A 26,400-nucleotide genomic window follows, 5' to 3' on the forward strand; every position below is an offset into this window, starting at 1 on the left:
GCGTTGCGCTTAATTCTATTGTAGCCAGGCTAAAGTCCTGTTGTCCAAATTTGTTTCCTAACTTTTTGTAGTCTAATTATTTAGTTATATATTTGTAGCCGGGTAAATTCCCGTGGTAATTTTATTATAGCCAGGCAATAAGTCCTGTTGTCCAAATTCTTTGTCTCCTTAATAGTATTTATTGTAGTCGGGTAAAATCCCGTTAACGTATTTAAATATTAATTAACTCTCCCTTATTTATTGCTATTCGCTGCGCTTAATTCTATTGTAGCGAGGCTAAAGTCCTGTTGTCCAAATTTATATCTTAACTTTTTGTAGTTTTATTACTTAGTAATATTTTTGTAGCCGGGTAAATTCCCGTAGTTCTTTCATTCATCCTTTTTTCCATGTGCACCTAATTTTATTGTAGCCAGGCAATAGTCCTGTTGTCTAAATTCGTTTCTTTCCGCTAAAATTTGCTGTTGTTAGTTCATCATGCGTGAGCACCGTAAAACCGTCAACATTCATTGCGGCAAAAAGCTCTCGGGCAAATCCCGGGATGAAATTTTGACTGCCATCCTTCAAAAATATCAAAATGTTGTGGCAGTCCAACAGAACTTTGACGTCATCCGTGTCACTTTCAAAGAGGAGGAGCAGGCCCTCGCTGCTCTGCATGAAACGGGTGTGAGGCTTTTCGGCCTGTGGTGTAGGATGGACGGGGGTCCTCCCACCACTATCGTCCATCTTTTTGATTACTCTTATGAGGATCCTGCTGAGGACATCTCCGCTTTCTTTGCTGACTATGGTATTGTTAAGGGTGTTCGTCATCAAAAGTATCTACGAAATGGTGACATCGCCACTGGCACGAGGCTGGTTGACATTGTTTTGTCTCAAACTCCTCCTAGAGTGGCTGTTATTAATGGCTCTACTTGTCGGGTTTGGTACCGTGGCCAACCCATTATGTGTAACATCTGTGCAACAATTGGGCATAAGTCGTTAAACTGCCCATATAAGAATAAATGCCGCCTTTGCGAACAGAAGGGTCATTTCGCCAGAAATTGCCCTAATCCTTGGGGCCTCAACGTTACTTCTGACGTTTCTGGGGGTGATTCATCTGGCGCTCCCGCTAATGGTGGAGCTCAGGTGGCCCCCCCTGTAGATGGTCTAAATTCTTCTGATACCACTGCTAATGGTGAGGCTCAGGTGGTCCCCCCTGTGGGTGACCTAAATTCTTCTGCTGTTTCCGCTAATGACGGGAGTCGCTCGGGAGATCAAAATTCTCCTAGTGCTCCTGCTAATGGTGAGGGCTCTTCAGGTGCCCAATTTTCTTCTGGTGCTCCCGTCAACGGTGGGGCCCAATCGGGTTCTCACGAGTTTGCTGGGTCTTCCAGTCGTTTAGCTTCTCCTCGGGTCGCCCCTTCCTAGGGGTCTATTGACTCGTTGGTTGGTTCTCATGAGCCGGTCCCTGTTACTCAGCCTTGCTCTAGCCATTCGCTGGCTCCTCAGGAAGAGGCTGTTCCTCCCTCTCAACAAACTGATCCGGCGGAAGTTTTTGTGGATGCGTCAGACGGCTCTGACATTGAAGAATTTACTGAGGATGTGCCCTCCCTCTCCTCCTCTCAAGCTATCTCTGAGTTCTCTCAGAGCCAGAGTATTCTTAGCAGTGTCCAAAATGTTAAACAAAATGGTAGTGTTACTGGCGACGTCATAGTCTCCGATGTCGTTGAAGTCCTAGTCCTAGGCTGATGTCTACTCAATGGATCCATCTCTGGCATCGCTTAAACGCAGCAGGTCCAGAGAGCCCTCGTCCAAAAAGAAGTATAGGACTGTTTCTTCCTCCCCCCATGGTGGTGGGCGGCACCTTGGTCTGCCGATGGTTTTGCGAGATCGTCCCACTTAGGGCTGATCTCCCTTCTCGACACTCTGTTTATTGTTCGTTTTTGATGTTTTTTCTTCATTTACCGACTTGTCATGGCGTCTTTCTTAACTCTTAATACCAGTGGGTTGCGGGACGCGAGTAAGAGGATGGTTCTGCTTCATTGGCTTAGCCATTTGTCTTTGGACTTTGCTTGCCTGCAGGAAACCCATGTCACTTCAATTGCCGAGAGTAATTCCTGGTTTTCTTCTTACGGTTTCCTGTCTGTTGTTTCCCCCGGCTCATCGCACTCCTGTGGTTCTGTTATTCTTTTCCGGCCTAGATATTCGTTGCTTAATTCTTGTACTGACACGGATGGTCGTTTGATCGTGATGTAATTTTTCGTGTTGTCTGTATTTACGCCCCTAACCGGAATCCGGATAGGGATGCCTTTTTCAGTTTTGTCTCCTCCAAAGTTGATCCGTCGGTTGCCACCTTTGTTTGTGGGGATTTCAATGCTGTTTTTGACCGGTCCATGAATAGGAGAGGTTCCAACGTTTTGGATTATTCCAGGGAAAGCAGTGCTTCCCTTCTTGCCCTTTTTCGTGATTGTGGTGTGGTCGAAATTTAGAGATCTCTTCATCCTACTACATTTGCTTTCTCTTGGCTTAGGCCAGATGGCACACTGTCATCCAGGATTGACCTTGTCGGGTGTCCCTATTCATGGATACATCTCGTGCGGTCTTGTGTCATGCTGGCTTGCCCTTATTCCGACCATTGTGCTGTTCTTCTCTCTGTTCCTATTCCGGAACCGACTCCTCGCGGCCCTGGCCGCTGGAAGCTCAACACCTCAATCCTTAAGGATGTTGGTTTCAGATCTTCAGTCTCGGATTTCTGGGCTGGGTGGAAAAATATGAAACACTCCTTTGATTCTCTACAATCTTGGTGGGATACGGGTAAAAATCATCTCAAGAGTCTGGCTATCAAAGCTGGTGCCTCAAAATCAAAAGAACGGAACTCAACTCGTATTAATTTTATTGCAATGTCTGGCTCAACATTTAAAAGCTCAAATTGACAAGGGCGTGTGTCCCTTCTTAATGTTTATGAGTCCACGTTGTCAACAATCGCGTCTCTTGACCAAGCAGCGGCTGAGGGTGCCCGCATCAGATCTCGCACCCGTTGGGCCGAGGAGGGCGAAGCCTCCACCAGCTACTTTTTTCGGTTAGAGAAGAGAAATGGCGTTGAGGAATGGTTTTCTGCCATGCAGAATCCTGACGGTTCTATCGTGGCTGATGTTCCTGGCATCTGCGATTCATGGGTCTCTTTTTATTCTGATTTATTCTGTGCCTGCCCTACGAACACTGATGTCGAGAATCAGCTCTTAGATAATCTGTCTTCTTTCGTCCCTCCTTTGCAGGTCCCCCTTTGCGAGGGCCATCTTACTGTGGAGGAGACGCATAAGGCACTCTTAGGTATGGCTAGAGGAAAATCTCCAGGCTCGGATGGTCTCCCGGCCGAATTTTACCTGGCTTTCTGGGATATTTTGGGTCCTGACCTCGTCGAGGTTCTAAATGCCTCCTTTGACTCTGGTCTTCTTCCCTTTTCTCAACGGGGCGCGCTTATCTCCCTCATTTTCAAGAAGGGTGATCGACTATTGCATAAGAATTGGCGCCCTGTTAGTCTCGTAAATGTGGACTATAAAATCTGTGCCAGAGCTCTCGCTGGAAGACTTCTAAGAGTTATTCATCATGTCGTGGCCCGTGATCAAACCTACGGAGTCCCCCATCGCTTCATTGGTGAGAACGTGGCCCTCCTCCGGGATGTGGCTCACTATGCCAACGATGCGGATCTCCCGCTTGCCATCTTGTCTTTGGACCAAGAGAAGGCTTTCGACCGCGTCGATTGGCCCTTCCTCCAGTCTACCCTCTCTCGAATGGGTTTCGTCCCATCTTTCATCGAGTGGGTGGTTTTGCTTTACTCTGACATTCGGAGCTCCATCCTCATCAACGGTTACACCTCTCGTTACTTTAAACCTTCTCGGGGAGTTAGACAGGGTTGCCCCCTGTCTCCTCTCCTCTATGTTCTGACTATGGAAGTCCTCGCAGTTAATATCCGGGCCCACCCGGCCATCAAGGGCCTTGTGTTGCCTCGTGCTTCTGTGCCTTTGCCGGTTTTATCTTTATATGCTGATGACAGATCTGTCATTTCATCATCAGATGCTGCTACGGTGGCTGTATTTGACACGTATGCCCTCTTTGACACCGGCACCGGAGCCAAATTAAATATGGAGAAGTGCAAAGGCCTTTGGCTTGGTGCTTGGCGTGATCGTGTGGATGCACCGGTGCCAATCGAATGGTCTTCCTCCAAGCTAAAAGTCCTGGGTGTTTTCATTGGGAATGGTAACGTTGACACTGCTAACTGGTGCCCTAGAATCGAGGCCATTGAGAACTGCCTTTCCTCATGGTGTTCACGGTCCCTCTCATATAGCGGCAAAGCCCTTGTTATTAATGCTCTCGCTCTGTCAAGGATTTGGTATGTCGCCTCATTGGTGCATATGCCGCCCTGGGTCCTTGCTGAGCTCAACTCTATTATCTTCAAATTTTTCTGGAGTGGGAAGCGTGACCTTGTGGCTAGCAATGTAGTAATCCATGACCGCTCCAAGGGTGGCTTTAACATGGTCTCTATTGCTCTTAAAGTTAATGCTCTCTTGGTGCAATGGATCCGCTGTTATTTGTTCTCCCCGAACAGCTGGGTCCCTCTAATGACCTTCTGGTTCTTTGACCGTTTTGGTATAGACCCCATTAGTGTCTTCTCGGCGCCTTCGGCTTTCTCTCCTGCCAGGCTTCCTCCCTTTTATGCTGCCATGCTGAATTCGTGGAAAGCTCTGAATGGCTCAGCCTCTCCAAATGGCTTGGTTGTACGCTCTTTGGTCGAAAATGTAGACCTCCCGGCATCCTCCTTTTCTTGCAAATCGTGCTACCAGTTGTGTCTCCTTAATCATCCTTGTCGGTCTCATTGTGTTACCAAATTCAGACCTTCCTCTGGTGACCTCGACTGCCCTTCAACCTGGAAATCTCTGTTTTTCTTGCCCTTAGACAGGCAAGTTATTGATCTGAATTGGAAAGTAGCTCATGGGGTTTTGTACACCGCTGAACGGCTATCCTCCTTTGGTTATAACCTGCCCACCAATTGTTTTTGCGGTTATCACATGGAGTCCTCTGAACATCTCTTCTTTTCGTGTCCCCTCATCCAGAGTGGCATTGGCTTTGTTCAATCTCTGCTCTTTCGGGCCTCCCCCTTGGCTCCCTCCATAACTGTGCGACACATGCTCTTTGTTTTAGCAGCGACGAGCTTCTTTGTGTTCCTCGGGTCTTCTCCTACTTACTGAATCTTTGTAAGTTTTTAGTCTGGTGCCAGCGGAACGACTATCGCTTCCGCTCAGTACCACCCAGTGCTCTCAGGCTCCTGGCCTGTCTCAAGTCTGGGGCAAATTTCTATTTGCCTCTGTACTTCAAGCGTTTCCTCTCCCAGCGACGTCGTCGCCTCTTCCATCGTCAATGGGGCGCTAATGGCGTCGTTGGCGTTGTCCCTGGCGGTTCTTTTAAACTGAGTGTTTGAGCGCCTGGTCTTATCTAGAACTTTTTGGTGTCTTCGTTTTTATTACACGTATTGAAGTATTTGGTCTCTTTCCCTAGTCCTGGTCGCCTTTGTTGGATGTACTGAGCTAGTATTTTTTAACCAGTCTTTCTTTTCTCGCTTTTACTGCATGGGTAATGTTTTAAACTGTGTCTATTGTCTTTTGTTTTTTATGGTGGGGCGGGGTTCGACTCCCCGGCGAAGTTGGCGAGCCGGCCTCGTACGAGGGTGCTCCCCCTCCTTGGCGGTACTTCTTCATCTATGCCTCTATAGTCGGTGGAGATTGCACTGCGTCCATCGTACCGCCTTAAATACAAAAAAACATAACTACCGACCCCTAGGCAAACCTATGGTTGACACCACGGCCAAAAAAGTTCATCGATCGATTCGATGACTACTACAAGAAGGCCACATAGACGAAATGACGGCTAAATGGCTCTTCCTTACGCCCGACCCTCCGCGAATACCAGTGTTTTACACACTTACAAAGATTCACAAACCGACACCTGTTGGTAGACCAATTATATCAGGGTGTGACGGCCCTACAGAAAGAATCTCAGTTTTTGCTGACCACCTTATTCAGCCAATAGCACAAAAGCAAGCCTCGTATCTTAAAGATGTAACAGACTTTCTTAACTTAATCGAGAAGACTAAACTGCTTAAAAACACCATTCTTGTCTCTATAGACGTCACCAGTCTCTACACGAACATACCACGGGAGGAGGGTATTACCACTGTATCCGAAGCATACGAAGAATTTTACCAGGAGAACCCTCCAATTCCTAGCAGGTATTTAAGAGAAATGCTAAGTCTGATTTTATAAGAAAACTCGTTCCAATTCAATGGAAAAGATTACCTCCAAACTCATGGAACAGCCATGGGAACGAAAATGGCCGTAGCTTTTGCTAACATATTTATGGCCAAAATAGAAAAAGAAATAGTCAGACAAAGTTACACAAAACCCATTTTTGGAAAAGATACATCGATGACGTCATATCTATGTGGAACACAAGTAGGGACAAAATAGAAGACTTCCTTCTAAAGGCAAACAGTTTTCACCCAACGATCAAATTCACGGCTGAAATCTCAGAAACCGAAACTACATTCTTGGACACGAAAGTGTACAAAGGTGACAGATTCAATAACGAATCTATTCTTGACGTGCGAACCCATTTCAAACCTACAGATACCTTTCAATACACGAATTTCTATTCGTGTCACCCACCAGGCGGCACGAAAGGCTTTATCAAAGGAGAAGCGTTAAGGCTTCTGAGAACAAATTCCTCTCAACTTACTCTTGAGGAAAACATGAGTAATTTCAAAACACGCCTGCAAAATAGAGGTTACCCAGTTAGAATTGTAGAAAAACACCCTTCAGAGATTAAATTCTCTGATAGAAAAGTGTCACTAGCTCAGAAAGACAAAACCGCACAAAAGAAAATACTGCCCTTTGTTAGCAATACCACCCGGCGTTACCTAACCTAAAAGACACACTTCTGGGGAAATGGCACCTTATAGATAATCACCCGCTACTGAGAGAAATCTTTAAGGAGCCCCCCCCCCCCCCCCCCATCATCTCGTATCGCAAGGGAAAGTCCCTAAAAGACATCCTAGTTAAAGCTAAACTATGAAGGCCTTATAACTTATTCCGTTATTCATCCGCGAACGGCAGGAGTCGTGCAGGCTTGTCACCACTTTTATCACTGAGTTTGACGATTAATGGACGTGCCCCGTCCTGCTTCGCATGAGATTACTACGCTTTCCACGTTCACTACAGGCTTTAAGATCTTTTTAGAGCTGAAGATCTACATTTACAAAGAACATCTATGGCTCTCAGAGAAAATACTATGAAGGCCTTATAACTTATTCATCAGCGAACGGCAGGAGTCGTGCAGGCTTGTCAACACTTTTATCACTGAGATTTAAAAGCATATATTGCAATAGAAATGAGCCTAAACAATGCATAAACACATGGCAAATTACAGAGGTGTCAAACTCAATGAGTCGACATGCAGATAACAGCGGAAACCATGCAGACCTATGACCTATAAAAATTTGCCATAGCACGATCTAACGGCTCCACTCCACTTAAAATTCCTCCTTATTACACAACGTGAAGTGCCCTTCATGAACACGAGTGAAGCGACAAGAAAGGTCGAGTGGCCGAACAGAGAACGGCAAATGTACAAATGTCACGAACCGTAGAAGTCGTAAAGGCTAGTCAACCACATTTCACGCAGAAAATCTTCCAGTTCATTTTGATTTCTAAGTAATGTCTCGTACGACATTTCTGTCAGTTTGACAAAGTTGTCTCCTCTCTGAAAATGTCTTATGTCTACTTTGCCTGCTATAGTATCTCGGTGAAAGATGAAGTAAAATATCTCCAACAGATGACAGATAGATGGAGCGCGCGCGCACTGGGTCTAGTCTCCTACCGAGATGCTCTTTGGACTCGTCACGCAATCCTCCTGCATGACGAGCCCTAGTTGGATATTAGTTTTTAACCGCGCGGCCATGGGCCGAGCGCGGTTCTAGGTTTACCCGGGGCTTATTATTATTTTTTTTTTGTCGGTGACCAGACGCAGACCTCCGTTCGGCCAAATTTTGAGTCACGCAACGTGTGATGTTTTTCCGCCAGAAGCTGTTAAAACATAAATATACGGACAATTTTACGGATATTGCTTTCTTTTTTGTGGGTAAAATATATTTTCTTTTCGTTTTATCAAAGCGTTGGATTTAAAGAGAATAATAAATACGCTAAAAAAAAGGTATTACGTCAGCCATGGAATGCTTTGACGGCGCAGTTTTCACTTTCGCTACATGACAAATAAGATCGTGTTTACTTTGCAAGTTTATTTCGCCAGAAGCGACATTCATTAATTTATTTGTAATTTTGCGAGAATTTCTTGTGGTTTTAGGCAGATGAAGTAAATTCTTTGGCTGTTTCATCGCAGCGAGTTCATAGATCGAAAGGAAAATTAAATATTTGCAAGCCAAGCAAAGAACTCGTCAGAACGTGCAAGGATTACGTCATTTGGTGGGGAAATAACCACCGTACTAAAGATAGCCGTGGATAACGCAATTCTTGAATTATGTGACTTGTGACTTCTTTGCTAGCCCTTTACTCAAGGGAAAAAACAATTTAATTTAATCGTCACTTTCAAGAAAGAAAGCTCTTGTTAATAGCGTTCGTATCTTCATGCCTATACATATCCTGAAGAAAGTTCCAGATTAAGACTATTACGTCATCGGAGATTTCACACCGGTTACGACTGATGGTGCAATAATACAGTTTGCGTTGATCAAGTGCTGTGATGTCTACAGCACTGCGTTGTGACTGTAGTGCTAAGAAAACAGTTAAATTTTAAAAGCGCGGTTATAAGATCTAACAGATCTTGTTTTTGTAGATTTGTCGGCAACCAGACCCAAGCTTCCACTCGGGCAAATTTTGAGTCACGCAACCTGTAATGTTTACTCACCAAAAGCTGTTGAAACATTAATAAATCTCATCTCCGATACTGACTTTCGCGGGAAAAAAATTAAAAACCCAGCGCTCGTCAAAAATTATATTTTTTCACCAGAAATTTAGCTCGAAACATACACATATATATATTCGTTTGAATCGTCGATGAAATGACCTTTTCCGGATATTTTTTCCTTCGGGGTCAACAAAAACCTCCGATTACAAAATCACGCCCAACCCACACGTTGCAAAAAAATCTCTTCAAAACCCTGACTTCGAAGCGATGTAACACTTCAGCGTTAATCGCTACCACACATCGGCACACGGGAAATCTATTCCTTAACAATCCAGCTTTATTGTGTTAAAATTTCAGCGAAATCGAAAAAAAAACAGAATTAATTAGAATTTTTTTGTGACCTCACTCCCCAGACTTGACCTAACAAAGGAAGCAACGGTCGCCCATAGCAACCGAAAAACACGAACATAACAAAGCCGACGTTTCGGCCAAAAAACTCCAGAATTATCGCCTGAGAGCTGAAACTTGAATGGGAACATCTTTTTCGAACTTTTTTCAAATGATTTAGACGAAAGACTGGCCTCGGCGGGCTACAAAAAAGACCAAGAGAAAAACAGAACAAGACAGCAGAACAAGCCTATAATATTTCATCGCATGGCTGTCGGCACGAAAACGAAACTAGAGCTTACTCTGGATAAATTCAGCCTTAGAAGCCAGCAACCGGTCCCAAATTACTTTCTGTATCCTTACAAATGTCCTGACTTCCATCTCCAAAAGATTTTGCCCCAATTTTGAGCAAATAAACATTTCGTCGACGGCGACCGCCATTATGGTGACTTGCATACTAAATAAGCTAACTTGACAAAATTCTCCCGAGGGGGTGATATGACGAAAAGAGCTGAAAAATGGCCTGTAATTGGCTAATGATGAGATCATCCCACTATCCAACTTTGGTGAGAATCGAAAGTAAAGCCAATTTTCTGTCACGTTTTCAATCTGTGGTCACTGGAGTGACCAAAATCGATACATCGGTCGGGATAGAGTTTTATTATTAAAGTGCCTATGAAGTAAAAAATAATTGCTGCTGATTTTGAAAGGCTTTTCAAAGTAAAGAAGGATGGCGTTTTCCTGTTTGGAATATCTTTTTTCGTTTTAGAGATATTCACGTTTTTGTATTATAAGTGATGACGTCATAGGTGGTTCCACTAAAGCAGTTCAACAGTCAATCAAGAATATCTCTAGAAATATTAAAGCAGTGTTCTTTAAACTTGGCACCTGAAATCTAAATCACAAAAGAATCAAAATGACACCCGTTGTGCCGTCACCATGACAACAGTTATGCCGCTGGTCCTGTTTTAATTAAAACTAACATTACCAGATTTTATCTTAAACAAGGATCATCCACTCCCAACAATCTAATGGGGAGAGTTAAGACAATATGGGAATCACGTGTGTTCCGAGCAAGACCCTCTGTCCCTTTTCGAAGGGTTGCAAATTGGCATATTTGGTTTTTCACAGAAAGAGACTGGAGCCAAAAGTGTTGCCATGGCAACAACACAGAAGGTGTCATTCTCTTTCTTTTGTGATGCACATGTGTGGTGCCAAGTTTGAAGAGCACTGCTCCAATATTTCTAGGGATATTCTTGATTCAGTGTTTTACTGTTCAAGTGGAACCAGCTATGACGTCATAACTTTCCTCATTTGCATAATACAAAAACGTAAATATCTCTAGAACGAAAAAAGATATTCCATAAAGGGAAACGCCATTCTTCTTTACTTTGAAAAGCCTGTCAAATAAGCAGCAATTATTTTTTACTTCATAGGCACTTTAAATTATATGACTTGTGTGACTACTTTACTAGCCGTTTACTCGTGGAAAACACCAATTAAATTTAATCATGTTTTTAAGAAAGAAAGCTGTTGTTAATAGTGTTATTATCGTGTAGTGCATATTGTTTATGCCCATACATATCCCGAAGAAAGTTCTAGATTAAGACCATTACGTCATCGGAGATTTGTGAACGGCTACCACTGATGGTGGAATAATACAGTTTGTGTTGATCAAGTGATCTGATGTCTACAGTAAGAAAAGAATCATCAATGACTGCTTTGGAATGTGCACTGCGTTCCGACGATAGTGCTAAGTAAACAGTTAAATCTTAAAAGCGTGGTTATAAGATCTAACAGATCTTCTTGTTGTTAATTAATGTCATTAGTGACGTTAATATATTTCAGTTGGTAAAATGAGACGTATTTATGACTCATTTATTGGTTTTATTGAAACGTTATTGACCTTATTGTTTAAAACATTCACTGCTTTCATAATGCTTTCACAAATCCGAACTTCGCTGTCGGTCTGTTTTGACATTGGTGTCGCTTTCCCTATTTCGCTGGAGTAGTTTGTCATTCGTCGCCAGTTCGTGGCTCTCGTGTCGCCGTTTCAAGGTCATGTCGCTTGTCGGAATTTACCCCTAACGGGGCCTCATCATCTCATAGCGGAAATTCAAGTCGCTGAAGGTTGTATGGTTCAGTGAAGGACGTTACATATAGTATAAATCTCCTTAAGAATGCGAATGCACACCGCGGCCGAGGCTGTGTATAGAAGATCTTTGACTCATTTTTACCTCAGAATGAAGTGTAGGTCTTGTGAAGGGCGATTAAATAATTTAAGAGAATTCAGGGCCTTTTTTAATTGATCACTAAAAGCCAAAGTCACTTTGAAAGGAGCGAAAGGGTGAAAACATTTATTGAAGTGTCACCGCGCCGTCGTCGCCCCGAACTTTGGAGAGCGCGAAGGATAATAGAACGAACTCGTCGCGGTATGCATTTTGCCGTCGTTGCCGATAAACTTGATTTATCTTGGACCGAAAGGAGGCTAGAAAAAGAAAAATATAATTTTTATTCTGTCGTTAATAAAGAAGTGTACGTGACTCCAACGGTTCGTGACAATTGTGCACATTCTCGTTTAATTTTCGATCTTTCGACCTTTCTTTGCTTCACGGGTGTTTCTGAGTGGCAATTTTTATGCCATGTTATTAGAAGAAATGAAAATTATAGGTAGAGCGGAGTCGTTTGATTGTGTAACAGCATATTTTTAGAGGTCGTAGGTCTGCAAAGTTTCCGCTCTTAACTGCACGTCGCTTCTCAGAGTTTGACACCTGTTATTTGCCATGCCGTGCTTCTACTTTGTTTAGGTTCGTTTCTATTGCAAGTTATGTTTTAAGGCTCTAAGTATTGGCTCTCCAGGGACAAAGATAAAATATTCCGTGAATATATTTGCCTACTTGCATTCTATATTGTGACGCCGCAGGTGACGCCGGACCCGGCTATTTGATTAGAACTGTTTATCTTCGTCCAGCTTTTCTTCAGAGTCTGCCGTAGCTTTATTTTGAGGACGCTATACGTTTTCCTAGAGACATTCTTTTTTTTTGCATCAATTTGGTCGAATGCATTGAAAGGAGAAACAACAATTACTACAGGATGAAATTGCGCTGCTCGACGTCTCCAGTTGGAATATGACAAACTTTCCATAAGTCCAGTAGGTAAGACGGCAACACTGAAAATCGCAACCACTAAATTGCCTCGAGACAGACTTGCTTAACCTTCAAATAAACGTTGAAATAGATATTATTCGAAATTTCAGCCTGAAAGCTAAGTATTGATAAATGCCACGGGTAATAGCAGTCGCGGCGCATTACATTCGACGAAGCTCAAGGCGACGAATTGCTGATTACAGAGGACCCGTCCCTGATGTTCTCAATTGTCAAAGTGGCACGTGACAAGACCCAACCAGGGTCTCTCCTCGCTCGCTCCAGGGGGCGGTAAGATGAGAGACCCTTTGAACGAGGTTGGTGATAATCTGTCACGTAACGAGATCAACTAACAATACATTCTGCAACACGAATAAAATCTAAACAAATATATTGCCGTCATGAACACTCAGATAGTATTGCTGTTATCGTGCAGCAAGGATATCAAAAGCCACAAGACTTTTTTCGAGTTTTCAGTTGTTGAGACAGAGATAGGGCTTATCTTAGCAAGAAGTGGGATTTTCGTGAAGCCCGTCAATTTTTCGGAAGTGACTGTTTGCTCCTTTTATCGATCAAGCCTTGGAATTGGATGGAGAAGAGCGAGTAGATTATGTTCTGTGCCTCAGGATGTCTCCGGTCACAAAAAGGAATCACAAAAAGTACTCGCAGCAGAAAGGGGAATTACTTTGCAGCACTCAATACACATTTTTGAGCTCACGAAAAACCTCTTACCCGTTGGATCAGGTAAGCGATTACAATGTTTATTCTCACTTTATGCAAGGATAAACATCCGTATAGCTTCTTATTTCACGCAGGGTACTTGGCAGGATCACAGACTTCATATCCTTACTTCAAATCACTTCACTGCCGCGTAAAATAACTCCAAGTTTAACAGCAAAATTATTTTCATGTCTCACGAGTTTTCAGGATTTTTGCAAATACTTTCATGTCGCAATCTTGTACAAACACTGGCATTTACTCAACATTTTCACCTTCTTCAAGACTTATTTAAAAGGGGAGCACTCGAATTGAAATATTTTACAGATATTAGAATTCCTTCCAACAATGCTAGGAAAAAGGAAAGGAAAGTAAAAGACTGACTTGTAACACGGTAAAATACAGATTGCGTAATCAATTCAAGGTTTTTCAGGCTTTTTCCTGGGCTAGGTTTGTTCTTTCACCACATTGAGAGCTATTTGTTCTAGGGGGATGTGCAAAGTAGAAAAGAATAAATCAATCCTTTCTCTCCAAATATTAAGGCAATTTGTGTACGATATCGACAGTCCCTGGGAAAAACAAAACATCAGTTAGAATCGCAGGATTTGGGCGCAACAGGAGGCGTGGAAAACAGCACAGAAGGTCTATGTGGTCTAAGCTTGGTGAGTTTCTTGAAATTGTTTATGAAAAATTTCCATCCAATATAGTTAATGAAATTGGAAAACCTTAAAGCATTCTCTTAATTCTCCCTTCGCCCTTTTCAGGGGTTACACCCACACTAGAGAAGGGCGTGTCCAGGATAACTTGCATGCGCATTCTCAAAACGCCGCCATTGCCGCCCGTCAACGACTGGCCAAAACCATACATGGGACAAGAATTGGAAAAGCGTACCCTGTCCGGATAGCCAATCACATCCCAGAATGTAGCCAAATAATAAAGGTTTTAAATTAATTTATGGCTTCTTGCCTTATTTTCTAAATTTTCCAAATGGAAAAGAATACTGAGTAGTAACTGGATGAAGATATCAGGATAGGTTACCAGTCAATTAAATTAATTATCGACTATTACTTTCCAGCTCGCATGCGACTTGCGCTTTTATACACGACACCCCGCGCTTAGAGACGGTTGATCTCATTTTGAAGCCATGCAAAGCAATGATTTCACTTTTTTGTCAGGTTGATGAACAAGCGAGTGAATTGATATTCCTGCGATTACTTGTCCTGTAACTGTTGGTGATGAATCTGTGCCAGAAGGTTCCACATCCAAACGGCAGAGCCTTTTTTTCCGCAAGAAGATTCAAAACAGATACCCACGGAAAGGTTAAAAAGTTATATCTGCGATGCTTGATGTCCTGGCACCTGCAAATTCGCAAGAGCTGTCGACTGAGCTTTTTGATCGTCATGCTGTTAGCAGACAGAGTCAGTTTGTGGTCGAAGCCAGAAGTGAAAAAGAGACGGAGCTTCTTAGTGTATTTGCTGAGAGGTACTTAAACGCGCAACATTCGAACACCAGACTACAAATACTCTCTTTGATGGCAGCTAAGTTATTCCTTAAGAAGAAAAGACAAATTATTCCAACGGTTACTAGCTATCGCTACAACATTGCCCGACGCCACAGGCTGTTACATGGAAGAGCTGCTCCCCTTCCAAACCAGGAGAAAAAGAGAATGAGGATGGAACCTGTAAAATTAGAACATTTTGTTTCTTTCATGACGAGTCCACACGTAATTCAAAATGTTCCTTTTCTGGAAAAACTTCTGAAATTGTTAACTGGCGAGATCATAAAAACACCCAATGTGATCAGAACAATGATACCAGAGCGTAGTATCAGCAATACTGCTGTGAAATCAACTTTGAGCCTATGAATAAGAGAACCGTACAGAGAGTTTTGGCCGTATGTTCTTCATCTGTTCGCAATTCTCTACAAAGACTTGATAACTTTTCAGCATAAGGAGTGGGAGCATTTGATCATTTAGAGAAACTCGTAGACAGACTTGTTGACTGTGGCAAGACTCAGCAATGGGTGAGGGAAGTTAAGCAGCAACTTCGTTTGCCGAAGCAGTACCTAAAGGGCGACTACACGGAGCTCTTTCTCACCGCTGGAAAAGTTGGTTCCGCTGTGTGAACGGATCTCTTTGACTTGGCGTCTTCTCGCTATCAGACTTCTCAGTGCCAACAGAAAGGAATCGGTGTCCAAACTGTGCGAGACTTCAATGTGTATTCCACGAATAACCAAACACGTAAAAATAACTCCGTATCTCTTTACAAGACTTCGCCCACGCTTTACTTGAAAGGGACCAAAGTAGTCGACACCTAAGACGATCCACAGGAAGATCGGCCATTTTCTGTTCGCAAACTGGACGTTGGGGACGCCGACAACTTACGCACTTTGATAGGACTGACCTAATTGCAGAGCTTGCCTTAACGATCGAAAATTTTTCGCGCAAAAGACTGAGCACTTATTCTGTTCCAGAGTGTCCATGTATCAGGTGACAGTGGTGAACAATTAGGGTGGACACGTGATCACTCTCTGGTAGGATGATCTGATACTTAGAATCAAAGGATGCTGGGGCTAAACGAAGTCTCTCACAAACACGTAATAGACCAACAACAAGGACTGGGTCAAGACTCCGAAGACCGCTGTTTTTTTGACATGCGCCACATCAACTCTTGAGTTTCTAAGTGATTGGAGCTCTTCAGGGAAATAATGCCAGTGGACACACTTTAGTATCTCTAATTCTGTTGCCCTCAGTTCTTCCGTGTTGATGCGCCGCCAAAGAGCGTTTAAGAGGATATTGCTAACTTCTTGCGTGTATTTGCCAATCGCAAATTCTCACGGTACCGTAGGAACCAAGCAATTGATTTATTGAGGCGATGCCAGGAAGACGTTCTTCGAAATTAATCTACTAGAGGACAAAAGGGCGCAGCCACTGACGTCGCCAGGACGGTGACGTTCACCTTCACCTCTGGATCGGCGTCTGGAATACTGCCCAGTGACGAAGGACCCTGTGGCCACCCCTGTTTTTTCCCCCACAGAAACGCCGGCCCCTTTATCCAGCGTTCAAAACTAAGAAGAGCTTCCGCCGATAACCCCCTAGATAGGTCATCACCTGGATTCAGGTCACCACTCACATGTCTCCACTGATATGGATCCGAACCGTCTCGAATGATTGCGATACGATTAGCCACGAATGTGTGGAACCGCTTGGTTTCGTTACTGACGTAGCGCAACACTGATGTGCTGTCCGTCCACAAAGAGATTTCTCGGTTAGTGGCAAGACCAGCTCTCTCTTTGGAACTTCATCCAATTGCACTGAGACTACTGCGGCTGAAAGTTCCAGACGAGGAATTGTAACTTGTTTGAGAGGCACAAGACGCGACTTCCCTTGGAGGATTGTGCAGTCAATTGTACCATAACCATCAGACAGGGGGAGATACGAGACCAATCCAAAACCAATTTCAGAGGCGTCTGAAAAGTGATGTAGCTAACTGGACACGATGTTACCAAAGTTGGCTGGTTCAAGGCAGCGTTCGATTGTAAACTGTGAGAACTTAGGGAGGTCCGTTAGCCATCTCTGCCAACGCACGTTATACTCTGTAGGTATTTCTTCGTCCCAAGTCAACTTTATTCGGCATAAGTCCTGGAGAATCTTCTTGGCCTTCAGTACAAAGGGTGGCGCGAAACCAAAGGCGTCGAAGGCTGTCCCAACGACGGACAAAATGCCCCTACGGGTAGACAGTCTGATTTCGACGTTAATATTGAAACCAAATTTGTCGTCTCTATTCTCCACTGAACGCCAAGTGCCCGTTTGATCGGCAATTAATCCTTCTAGAGGTCCAGCTTCTTGATTTCTTGCGCGCGCTCTGACTCAGGCATACTCTCTAAAACTGCACGGTTGTTGCTGATCCACTTTGTTAGTCCAAAACCACCTCGCTGCAATAGGCTGCGCAACTCGCCGACATGACAAACAGCATCCTCAACTGAAGGCAGAGACTTTTGACAGTCGTCCACGTAAAAGTTCAGTCTGACTGTATTTATGACATCAGCGGAGAAATCCTTGGCATTATCCTTTGCGGACGGCAAAATTTGAACAGGCTGGGGAGGACACAGCGCGAAACAGGTGGATGGTCATTTAATATTCTTCTGTAGGGCATGATAATTTCCCATCCGGCCACCATAGAAAGCGAAGGAAAGAGCAGTCAGGGTCAGGAACTCTAACCTGGTAAAACATTGCGTCGATGCCCGCCATTACATCCAGACGATCCTGAGGAAATCTTGTGAGGACACCCAGATCAGGACCTTTCAACAGCAGATGATTAAGACATTTTGCTTTGTAGTTCGCAGAACAGGCCAAGACTACATGTATTTTTCCAGGTTTGGGTGGATGATAAACCCCATGGTGCGGTATGAACCATGTCTTGCCTTGATAACTTAATTCCCTCTTTGCGGGGGAACTTTCCTTGCGTATCGCTTTGTGGCACTATCTTCAAGGAAAGCTTTGTAATCATCAAGCAATCTTGGATTCTTCTCCAACCTTTTGTTCAACCAGGATGATCGCTTTTCCAGCTGGAAACGATTGTTTGGAACTGGATGCCGTCGATCTTTAAATAGTAGGGGATCTCGTAAAGGCCATCCTTCAACAGCGAGGATTCCTCTACGCTTGCCATAAAACAACGCTCATCTTGGGATAGCTCAATCCTGTTGTTGGCAATGGACTCGTTGAAGGCAAGGTTGTAATAGTCTTCGACCATGTGCTGTAGATCAGTATCGGTGTTAAAAAAGAAGCTTGTTGTTTGTGAGCCGTGGTGATAGCGCCCCAACGGGCCGTTAACTACCCTGTTACTGTTTTTGACCTGGACTGGGTCGAGGGCCTCTGGGACGTCGCTTGCAATCAACAGGCCGATATCCGCACTGACGTTAGCCAGTTTAACTCCGCACAGGTGCGGCCACAGATCAACATCTTCCTGGCTTGGAATATCGTCCTTTGCGACATGTATATCGGTTCTGGTGTAGAGGACTGGTAGCGCTATGATATTGTTTTCATCCAGGTCGGAGATAACCAGATCTCGAACAAGAAAACTGTCAACAAGACTGCCTTTCTTCTCTAGTGTCGTGAGGAAAATCTTTGTTGAAGACCGTCGATGCCAAGTTGCTTCATCAGAGATTCCTTGCAGAATGTAGAATTGCTGTCGCTGTCCAAGAAGGCGTACGTAATAATTGCTGTGTCTCTGCCTTTTCGTTTAACTTTCACTTGCACGATAGCCAATACCTGTCCTCGGACGTCCGAACACAGTAACGCTACATAAGGCATCATCAGTGCTGACCATGCCATTGCGTACTTGAGATGCACTGCCTCTAAAATTGTTGGCGCTTCCAATACTGGTTTCGCCATTCGATCTTTCACGAGGCTGAGTGTGAAGGACAGTGGGATGTTTCTTTGGACAATTAGTAAAGTTGCACGACTTCCGTTGAGGGCAGTCCTTTGCAACGGGGATATCGGACAAACATCCAAAACAAAGACTTTTTGATGCTATAAACTGAATACACTCCTGGTAAGAGCGGCCTCTCAGCGATCTAGAATCCTCGAGATCGTAGTTAAAGTTGCAGAAGCAACAGGAGTTGCTGATAGGCGCAACAGAAGTCGTAAGTTGAGAAGCGTCGATGTTAATGCTTCTTTCTACTTCTATATTAAGGCCATGGTCAGTATTCACTTGAGTGGTGAAACTTAACTCTCTGACTTGGGTAACGACTTTTCCTCTGTTCTCGTACCAGACCGAGCTTCGAGCATTTTTGAGCTCTCTTTGATTTGACCAAAAACTGGATTGGTGGCTATCCTGGCCTCGCGGTATATAAATGAGACAAGATCATCGAATTTTTCAGGCCTCCCCTGTTGCTCTATAATATCATCGACGCCATATCATCAACAGGATGCCATATTTCTGTCACACTGTACGGTAGTTTAAGTATCAACTTCTGAATATTGTTTGGTTGATCGAACTTGGACAAATATTGGCTGCCCTTTATGGCATTTTTACAACTGGTAAGGTAAACTGAGAATCTACTGAGAGCCGACCCATCGTCTGACTTAACAGGAGGCTAATTTAATGCCTTGGATTCGTACGCGGACGCAATTCGAAACTCGTGTCCAAATTTCGTTTCAATCAACCTGCGGGCCTCAGCGCACCCTTCACATGGAGTCAAATGGTTACAGGATTGTACAAGCTCCTTCACATCACCAGCGGTGTACTGTTCTAGATAGTAAAGCCATTCCGTACCGCTCGATGTCCTGGACTCAATCAAACTCTCAAAGGCTCGGGCAAAGGTGCGGTACTCCAGTGGATTCCCATGGAACTTTGGTACCTGAGGCTGCGGAAGTTTGCTCTTGTTCTGGTTAATTGCGAGCATTTCCATGATCCTAGTTTGCTGCATTTGTAATGCGTTCTGCTGTTGCTGCAATTTTGTGTTGCCGTGAAAAGCAGTGCCACACGTAACAGGACCTTTGGCATAGATCGGCCGAATGCCGCAGAGATGTTTAGCACCTTAAGATTGCGTCGATTAAGGTGTTTCGGGATTAAATACTGTGGGATTAACGACAGATGGAGACTTAAGTTCCTTTTCTTCATGAAACGCTTTCCCTAGCTTAACGGGCTTCAGGCTTACAGAACGCCATGACTGTTCCGCTATCGCCGCTACCGCTTGTTCCTTCCCCACTGTTTTTACGATTTTTTCTTCCAAATTCAAACGCGATTCTTCTTTCTTTAAACGGAATTTTTGCTCTTCCAAAACGAAGCATTTTTCTAACGTCGATCTTTCAGCTTTTAATTCTGCAAGACGTGGTGCTTCCTTGGCTCTGGCGACAAAGAGGGAGGAGATGCGACTGGTAAGCGAGCCGGCTCTAGTTGAGCGTCTCGAGGTTCTCGAAGTTCTAGAGGGTTACCCCGCAGCGGGAGAACTCACAGAATCCTCCGGCTTTACTTCAGAATCGACCTGAAGAGATTGAGCTACGAGATCACCTTCCACTCTGGTAATCCAATCTCTAGTTGTCCAATAGATATCTCTGAACTTCACGGGTGAGTTACTCGCCACATTCAATTTCATACTCTTCACTTCCAATTTCCGCCGCGTAATTGAGGTGAGCATATTTAAATTTTAGATAGGCGTCTTAAGCGGCTGTCAGTTTCTGTTTAACTCCTTGTAGGTTCCTGTCATCTTAAAGGAACTCGTGAACTCTGTTGACGTTCGCGGGATGTCCTCTTCGAGTGTTATTTAACCTGCGAAGTTTTTCGCTTAAAACTCCTTCCATTTCAAGGGTGGTATTCGGCTTTTTATTTCATAAAGTTGTACGCCGTCAGACTTCTTCAGACTCCATACAAATTTTTAACGATGAAGCAACCAACGGGGTGTGACATTATCTCCAGCAAGCAATAATAATTTAGAAGCCACACTCTATTTACTGGCGATCAACAACTGAGGTTCATTGTGCTTAAAACTGAAAAAGAAACGAACAGAACAAACATAAACAAAGCGAAAATGGTGCAAACTAAAACCCGAGAAAGTAATGCGATGTTGGGCTATAAATGGCAGAGATGCCCCGGAGATAAAGCAACACCTGTACTAAATGCTTCCATTTGACTACTACACTCCGATCGGCACTGCGAGAACTAAAACAAAGCGCTCCCCAAAGGCTATTTGAATAAATTACGTAACTATACAAGCGCACATTCCAACACATTGCAGTATACAAAACAAAACATACACTCTAATTAACCGAACGCATATTAACACTATTTAGAGGCGTTGCAATCTTACAATATTATCAGCTGGAAAGCCCGTTAGCTACGTTTAGTCCACCAGGCTGAGGTAAAGCATTCAGTTTTAGCCAAACTCGACAGCCGATCGGTGCTGTTAGTCCAGCGCTGGGCAATGAAATATACGCCCCTAAAAAATATCGAGAGACTCGGTCAGATTGGTTTGCGAAGCGAGGATTGCCATGGCATATTAATGTTCCCATAAGACGGTTAGAGGGTTGTAGGCAATTTGAATCCCAGGCACTTGTTCACGTATTTAAAAGCTGCGCTCATGACAGCGTGACTGTGGTTTCGAAAACGCTTGACAGCCTGACTACCCTGAGAAACGAAATTTCAGACCTGGAAAAGGCTTATTAGGAATAACATAACGCTAGCTGTTATCACAGGGAAACTTGAAACATCTCAGCTAAGCTGGCCAGTGAGACCATAGGAGTGGCTGTTGTAAGAAACGACTTCTCGGACCCTTAAGGTGGAAAGGGGGTACGTTATCGCAAAGTAGCAACAATCAAAGGAGACGTTGGAAGGTGCGTAAACGAAGGCAATGCATCAACGCTTTACAGCTCGAAACAGCCCTTGAATCTGGCCAAGCAACCACAGGAGTGAACGGAAGCTATGTTGCTGCTAATCTGTCAAGCACCTTTCATATCCAATGGAATGGCATAATGTTACTCAACAATTTTGAGAACGATGAATCTGGCGTACGAGTATAGAGAGCATTGAATGTGGGTGCCGGTAAAGTAGTGCTATGGGGAAAGTTCGAAGGAGTCATCAAGCAGCCCGAAAAATTGGAAATCCCAGAACCCTCATCGCAAAAGTAAGTGGCGCACCGCCGTTCAAGATTGTGAAACATCGACATCTCAATAGAAGCTCTGTCAAAGCAGATTTCTCAACGGAAAACAAAAACCAAGTATGAAGCAGTATTGTTCAAAATAAGCCGATGACATGCTTTTCCCGTGTCCAGAGGAAGGATGTGGAAAAGCATACAGCCTCTTTGCAAACCTCCAGACACCTAGATACTGGGAAACACCAAAAGATGCTCGAACAGAAAACTCTCCACTACAGAGCTAAAAGAGAATATTCTTCTTAGCTGAGGGAGGGATGCAGTCTAATTCCAAGCGTTCGAGTTACTATCCAAGCCTTGCCGCCTCTTCCAATGGGTCAGGCCGTGAAGACAATTAAGAAAAAGGTGAGTTTTACAAAGAAACAGACCGAAATCTTAACTGACCAATTTAAAAAAGGAAAGCAAAGTGGGCGGACAAGCGATCCACATGAAGTTGCAAAAGCAATGAGCTGAGCAAGAGACCAAGCGGGAGAACGCCGATTTCAACCTGATGAAATCCTCACGTCGCAGCAGATTAGTGGCTTCTTTAGTCATGTTTCAGCAAAGAAGCGATTAGAAGGTACAGGCGCCGGTAACGAAGCGAAAGCTAGTGGAGTCTCAGAAGTGGCCATGGAGGGTGCCGACTTGGACGAAATTATGCCGAAGCAGATAGTCATCTATCTTCTGTGTGTGCAAATGTGATGAGAGATGTGTCTATTCAGCATCTAATTGTATCTTTTGATCTTAACATCTGCGAACTTGTTGAAAAACGTACACTCACAACTTTAAAAGTGGAGAGGCTAAGAGACATGTGCATCGACCTTGGGCTGGATATTTCTGACATTTCACCTCAGAAGAGGAAAAAGCCATACCTCACTCAACTCACACAATTAGTCCAGGAGTGTACATGCACTGTCAAGTAACTGAGCACTGTGCGTTTCAACTGATCCGCTGATTATAAAAGGCGGTGCGTATACAATTTTTAAGAGGGCGTCGCGTGGCAGCAGAGATCTACATATCACATTTCAGTCACCTGAGCTCGCTACTGCTTATGGCATCTCCTGAAATTTGTTTTGACGATTTTCAGTATATTTGGAATTGGTGAGTGGAAAAGACGGAGAAGGGATGCAAATACTCGAATTTATGTTAACGAGATGCGAAGCAAATGTAAACTAACGGCTGTGTGGGAAATTTAATCTGTTGTTTGCAATTCAATTGTTGAACCTGTTGTGTACAGAATTACGCAGAACTATGGCGCGATTCACAGGGTAAAAAAGTCGAAACTTGTTTCCCCTGTCTCAGTATATTAAAATCAAGTGTAGTTGTAGACATTTTAATATGTCTCTTGTCATTTCAACGGCCAGTGAAGTTATAACTGCCCAAAACAGTTATTTATGTACAACGTGTTAAATGTTGTTATTATGCAGCTTTTATTATATAGCGTTCGCTTGTGGCCGATATAACGCGCGTTCTGATTAGCTAAGAGCGAGATCTGAGCGGTCATTATGCAGCCGTAATACCCACGGGCCGATTACGGATTATGCAAATTAGGAAGAGCCAGGTTCTGAAAATTCAAGCGCATTGAAGCGATGAAAGCCCATTAAAATCAGTAGGAAAATGTAAGTAGCTAAAAGTTTAGAGGTGTTTCTTAATAAAATTTCTATTTATGACTTAACAGTCGGTAACCTTGGCCGGCACTAGTGAAAAACAATCAAAGTTTCCCTATTCTTAAGTAAAGCAAAAATTGGTAAGTGAAAAACACCATCGGCAGATCTGCGATGCATCCTGAGCAGAACACCAGAAAGACACTTATAAGTTATCATCTTAGTCACAGCAATTACCGAAGTATTGAACTCCGTCAAAGTTCTCATCAAATAGATTCCCTCGCTTTGACACAAGCAAGTGTAAATCAGCTTCCAGGATCATCAGATGTAAACAATCGTGCGGTTTCTGCCGGTAGCAGTGTTTCTCATAACTGCAGACGTTCACAAGGCTTGTAATGTTCATCCATAAATCCCACAATGAAGAAGGCGAAGATATGTTGTCGAAAGCGAATGCGAAGATTGAGTTAAGCTTATTTTGAGCAGTGTATTCTGAAGCATTTGTATTTTCTTTCACGGAAAGACGGTTGGTTTGGGCGTTGACGTTTCACCCCAAAAGCCAGAAAAACTCCCCCATCAATTTGTGGTACCAGGATAGTAAAATACGTTTTGAGATTGTGACAGCGACTTTTCCGTAAAGAAATGAGTGTTTTTAACGGAATACGTAATACAGTGGTGAAATTCACTGACTGTGTAGTTTTTCCCTAGGTTTGAGACGATGAATGAATCGGTAACCGCGGGCATCGCCGGATGTAAATTGACGACTTCCGCTCCAATGATTTTTCTCTTTATTGATGAGCCATATAATAAACAACTTAATAACCTCGACCATTCGGTCGTTACATGCAAATCTCAAACTGAGGTCTTGCCGTATTGACCGCGCGATAGCGAGGTCAATCCGGTAGGCCGAGGTTTGAAATTTTCCCGTAACGACCGAACGGTCGAGTTTATTAAGTAGTTAATAATGGCGTCATAATATTTAACCGAAAGACGGCCGTTGGTCATCTTTTGATTGTCAAAGGTCCCAAAAGAATAAAACCCAAATCGTAAAGAACTATCTTTCAAGGGTTCTTGGTTGTGTTTTTGTAAACTTTAAGAGACTGCTACATGTATTTTTGCCAAGCTATTCTAGGCTACGTTTATGTTTATTTCAAAAGACCGAAGATGTCGTGTCTTAACGGCGACGTAGGTCGTCCAGGAATAACACGATTTACGATTGAAACCTCAAAATATTGTGGGAAACGCAGTTTTAGCTACTACAAGCTGTTTAGACTGGAGACTTTTAATTTCAGTGCAATGACACAAAAAAGTGTCAATTGTCACCGAATGCCTCCCATTTTCTTATGACGCAGTGCTACCTACCTAAAGCTCCAAAGACTCGAAACTTGACATTTGAACGAAAACAAGGTAAAATGACGAGTTACGATTTATATCTCTAATTTTTCTCAGAAATTCAGTTTTAGCTACCAGAAGCTGTTTAGACTAGAAACTACTTAATTGACTGTAATGGCACGACAAATTTCGATTTTAACTCCATACCTGTAAATACTTGAAACTCGACATTTAAGCAAAAACCGACGTAAAATGACGATTTACGATTTAAATCTCCAAACTTTGTCGGAAACGCAGTTTTAGCTACTACACGCTCTTTACAGTGAAAAGCAAATTTCGCTATTAGAAGCTGTTTAAAGTGGAAACCTCTTATTTGAACGTAATAGCACGAAAAATGTCCATTTTCACTCTACAACTTTCAGTTTTTCTAAAAGACAGTGATAGCTACCTAAAGCTCTTAATAGTCAACGACACTTAAACGAAAACCGAGGTAAAATGACGACTACCGATTTGAATCTCCAAATGTTCTAAAAACCGCAGTTTTGGCAACTAGAAGCATTTCAGACTATAAGCGGCACATTTCAGCGTAGTAGGACGAGAAAAGTCAATGTTCACTGCCTTGAAAAAATAGTTCAAGCTACTTAAAGCTGTAAATAGCCGAAACTTCATATTTCAGCAAAAACTGACCTAAAATGTTGATTTACGATGTAATTGTCCAAATGTTGTTGGAACGCTGTTTAGTTAGAATAAGTTGTTTAGACTGGAAAGTGTACGCATGAGGGAGATGGAACAAGAAATGTCGATCTTTACTCCATGCCTCCCAATTGCCGCTAAAACACAGTGTTTTAGCTACCTGAAACTAAAAATACACGAAACTTTGCATTTGAGCGAAAATCGATGTAAAGTGACGATTTAGATTTAAACCTCCAATTATTCGCAGAAAAGCAGTTTTACCTACCGCGAGCTAGACTGGAAACTGGTAATTTGAGGAATATGGCACTAGAAATGTCGATTTTCACTTCATGCCTCTCAGTCGTTTCTAGAAAATAGTTTATGGTACTTGACGCTTTAAATACTGGTAACATTACGTGTTAATGAAAAGCCACGTAAAATGACGATTTAGGATTTAAACCTCCAAATATTCTCAGAAAAGTAGTTTTTGCTACTGGAAGCTTTTTAGACTGTAAACTTCTAATGTGAGGGTTGTGACACGAGAAATGTCGATTTGCTTTTCATGCCTCCCAGTTCTTTCTAAAGCACAGTTTTGAGCTACTTGAAGCTTTAAATACTGGTAACTTTACGTCTTAAGTAAAAGCCACGTAAAGTGACGATTTACGACTTAATAAACTTCTAAATGATCTTAGAAACACAGTTTTAGCCAGTGCAAGCTATGTAGAATAGAAAGTGCACATATGAAGTGAAGCTCTAAGTACCTAAAACTTTACATTTGAGCGCAAAGCAACGTAAAGTAACGATTTACGATTTAAACCTTCAAATGTTGTGAGAAACGCAGTTCTAGCTACTGCAGGACGTTTAGACTGGAAATTGCTAATTTGAGCGTCATGGAGCGAGAAATGTCTATTTTTGATCCATGCCTGCCAGTTACCTCTAAAACACAGTTTTACGTACTTAAAATCGTAGAT

General features: G+C 43.2%; 1 protein-coding gene and 1 pseudogene across 1 annotated transcript in view; both read left to right on the top strand.

Annotated features, from left to right (window-relative positions):
* LOC149100897 (uncharacterized) overlaps nucleotides 1-1,404 on the top strand; it is a 4,221-nt gene extending 2,817 nt beyond the window's left edge. Inside the window, exon 1 of the mRNA XM_089276519.1 lies at nucleotides 1-1,404. This exon is cut by the window's left edge and continues 2,817 nt beyond it. Coding sequence (XP_089132645.1) covers nucleotides 475-1,404 — 930 coding nt within the window. The 5' untranslated portion in view covers nucleotides 1-474.
* Nucleotides 1,405-5,891: 4,487 nt separating this feature from the next.
* On the top strand, nucleotides 5,892-13,545 carry LOC149100898 (uncharacterized; annotated as a pseudogene).
* Nucleotides 13,546-26,400: the final 12,855 nt, after the last annotated feature.

The sequence above is a fragment of the Orbicella faveolata genome, unplaced genomic scaffold (assembly GCF_042242905.1).
Source record: "Orbicella faveolata isolate gen_17 unplaced genomic scaffold, um_ofav_v1 contig_4, whole genome shotgun sequence".
In the NCBI taxonomy this organism is placed as follows: Eukaryota; Metazoa; Cnidaria; class Anthozoa; order Scleractinia; family Merulinidae; genus Orbicella; species Orbicella faveolata.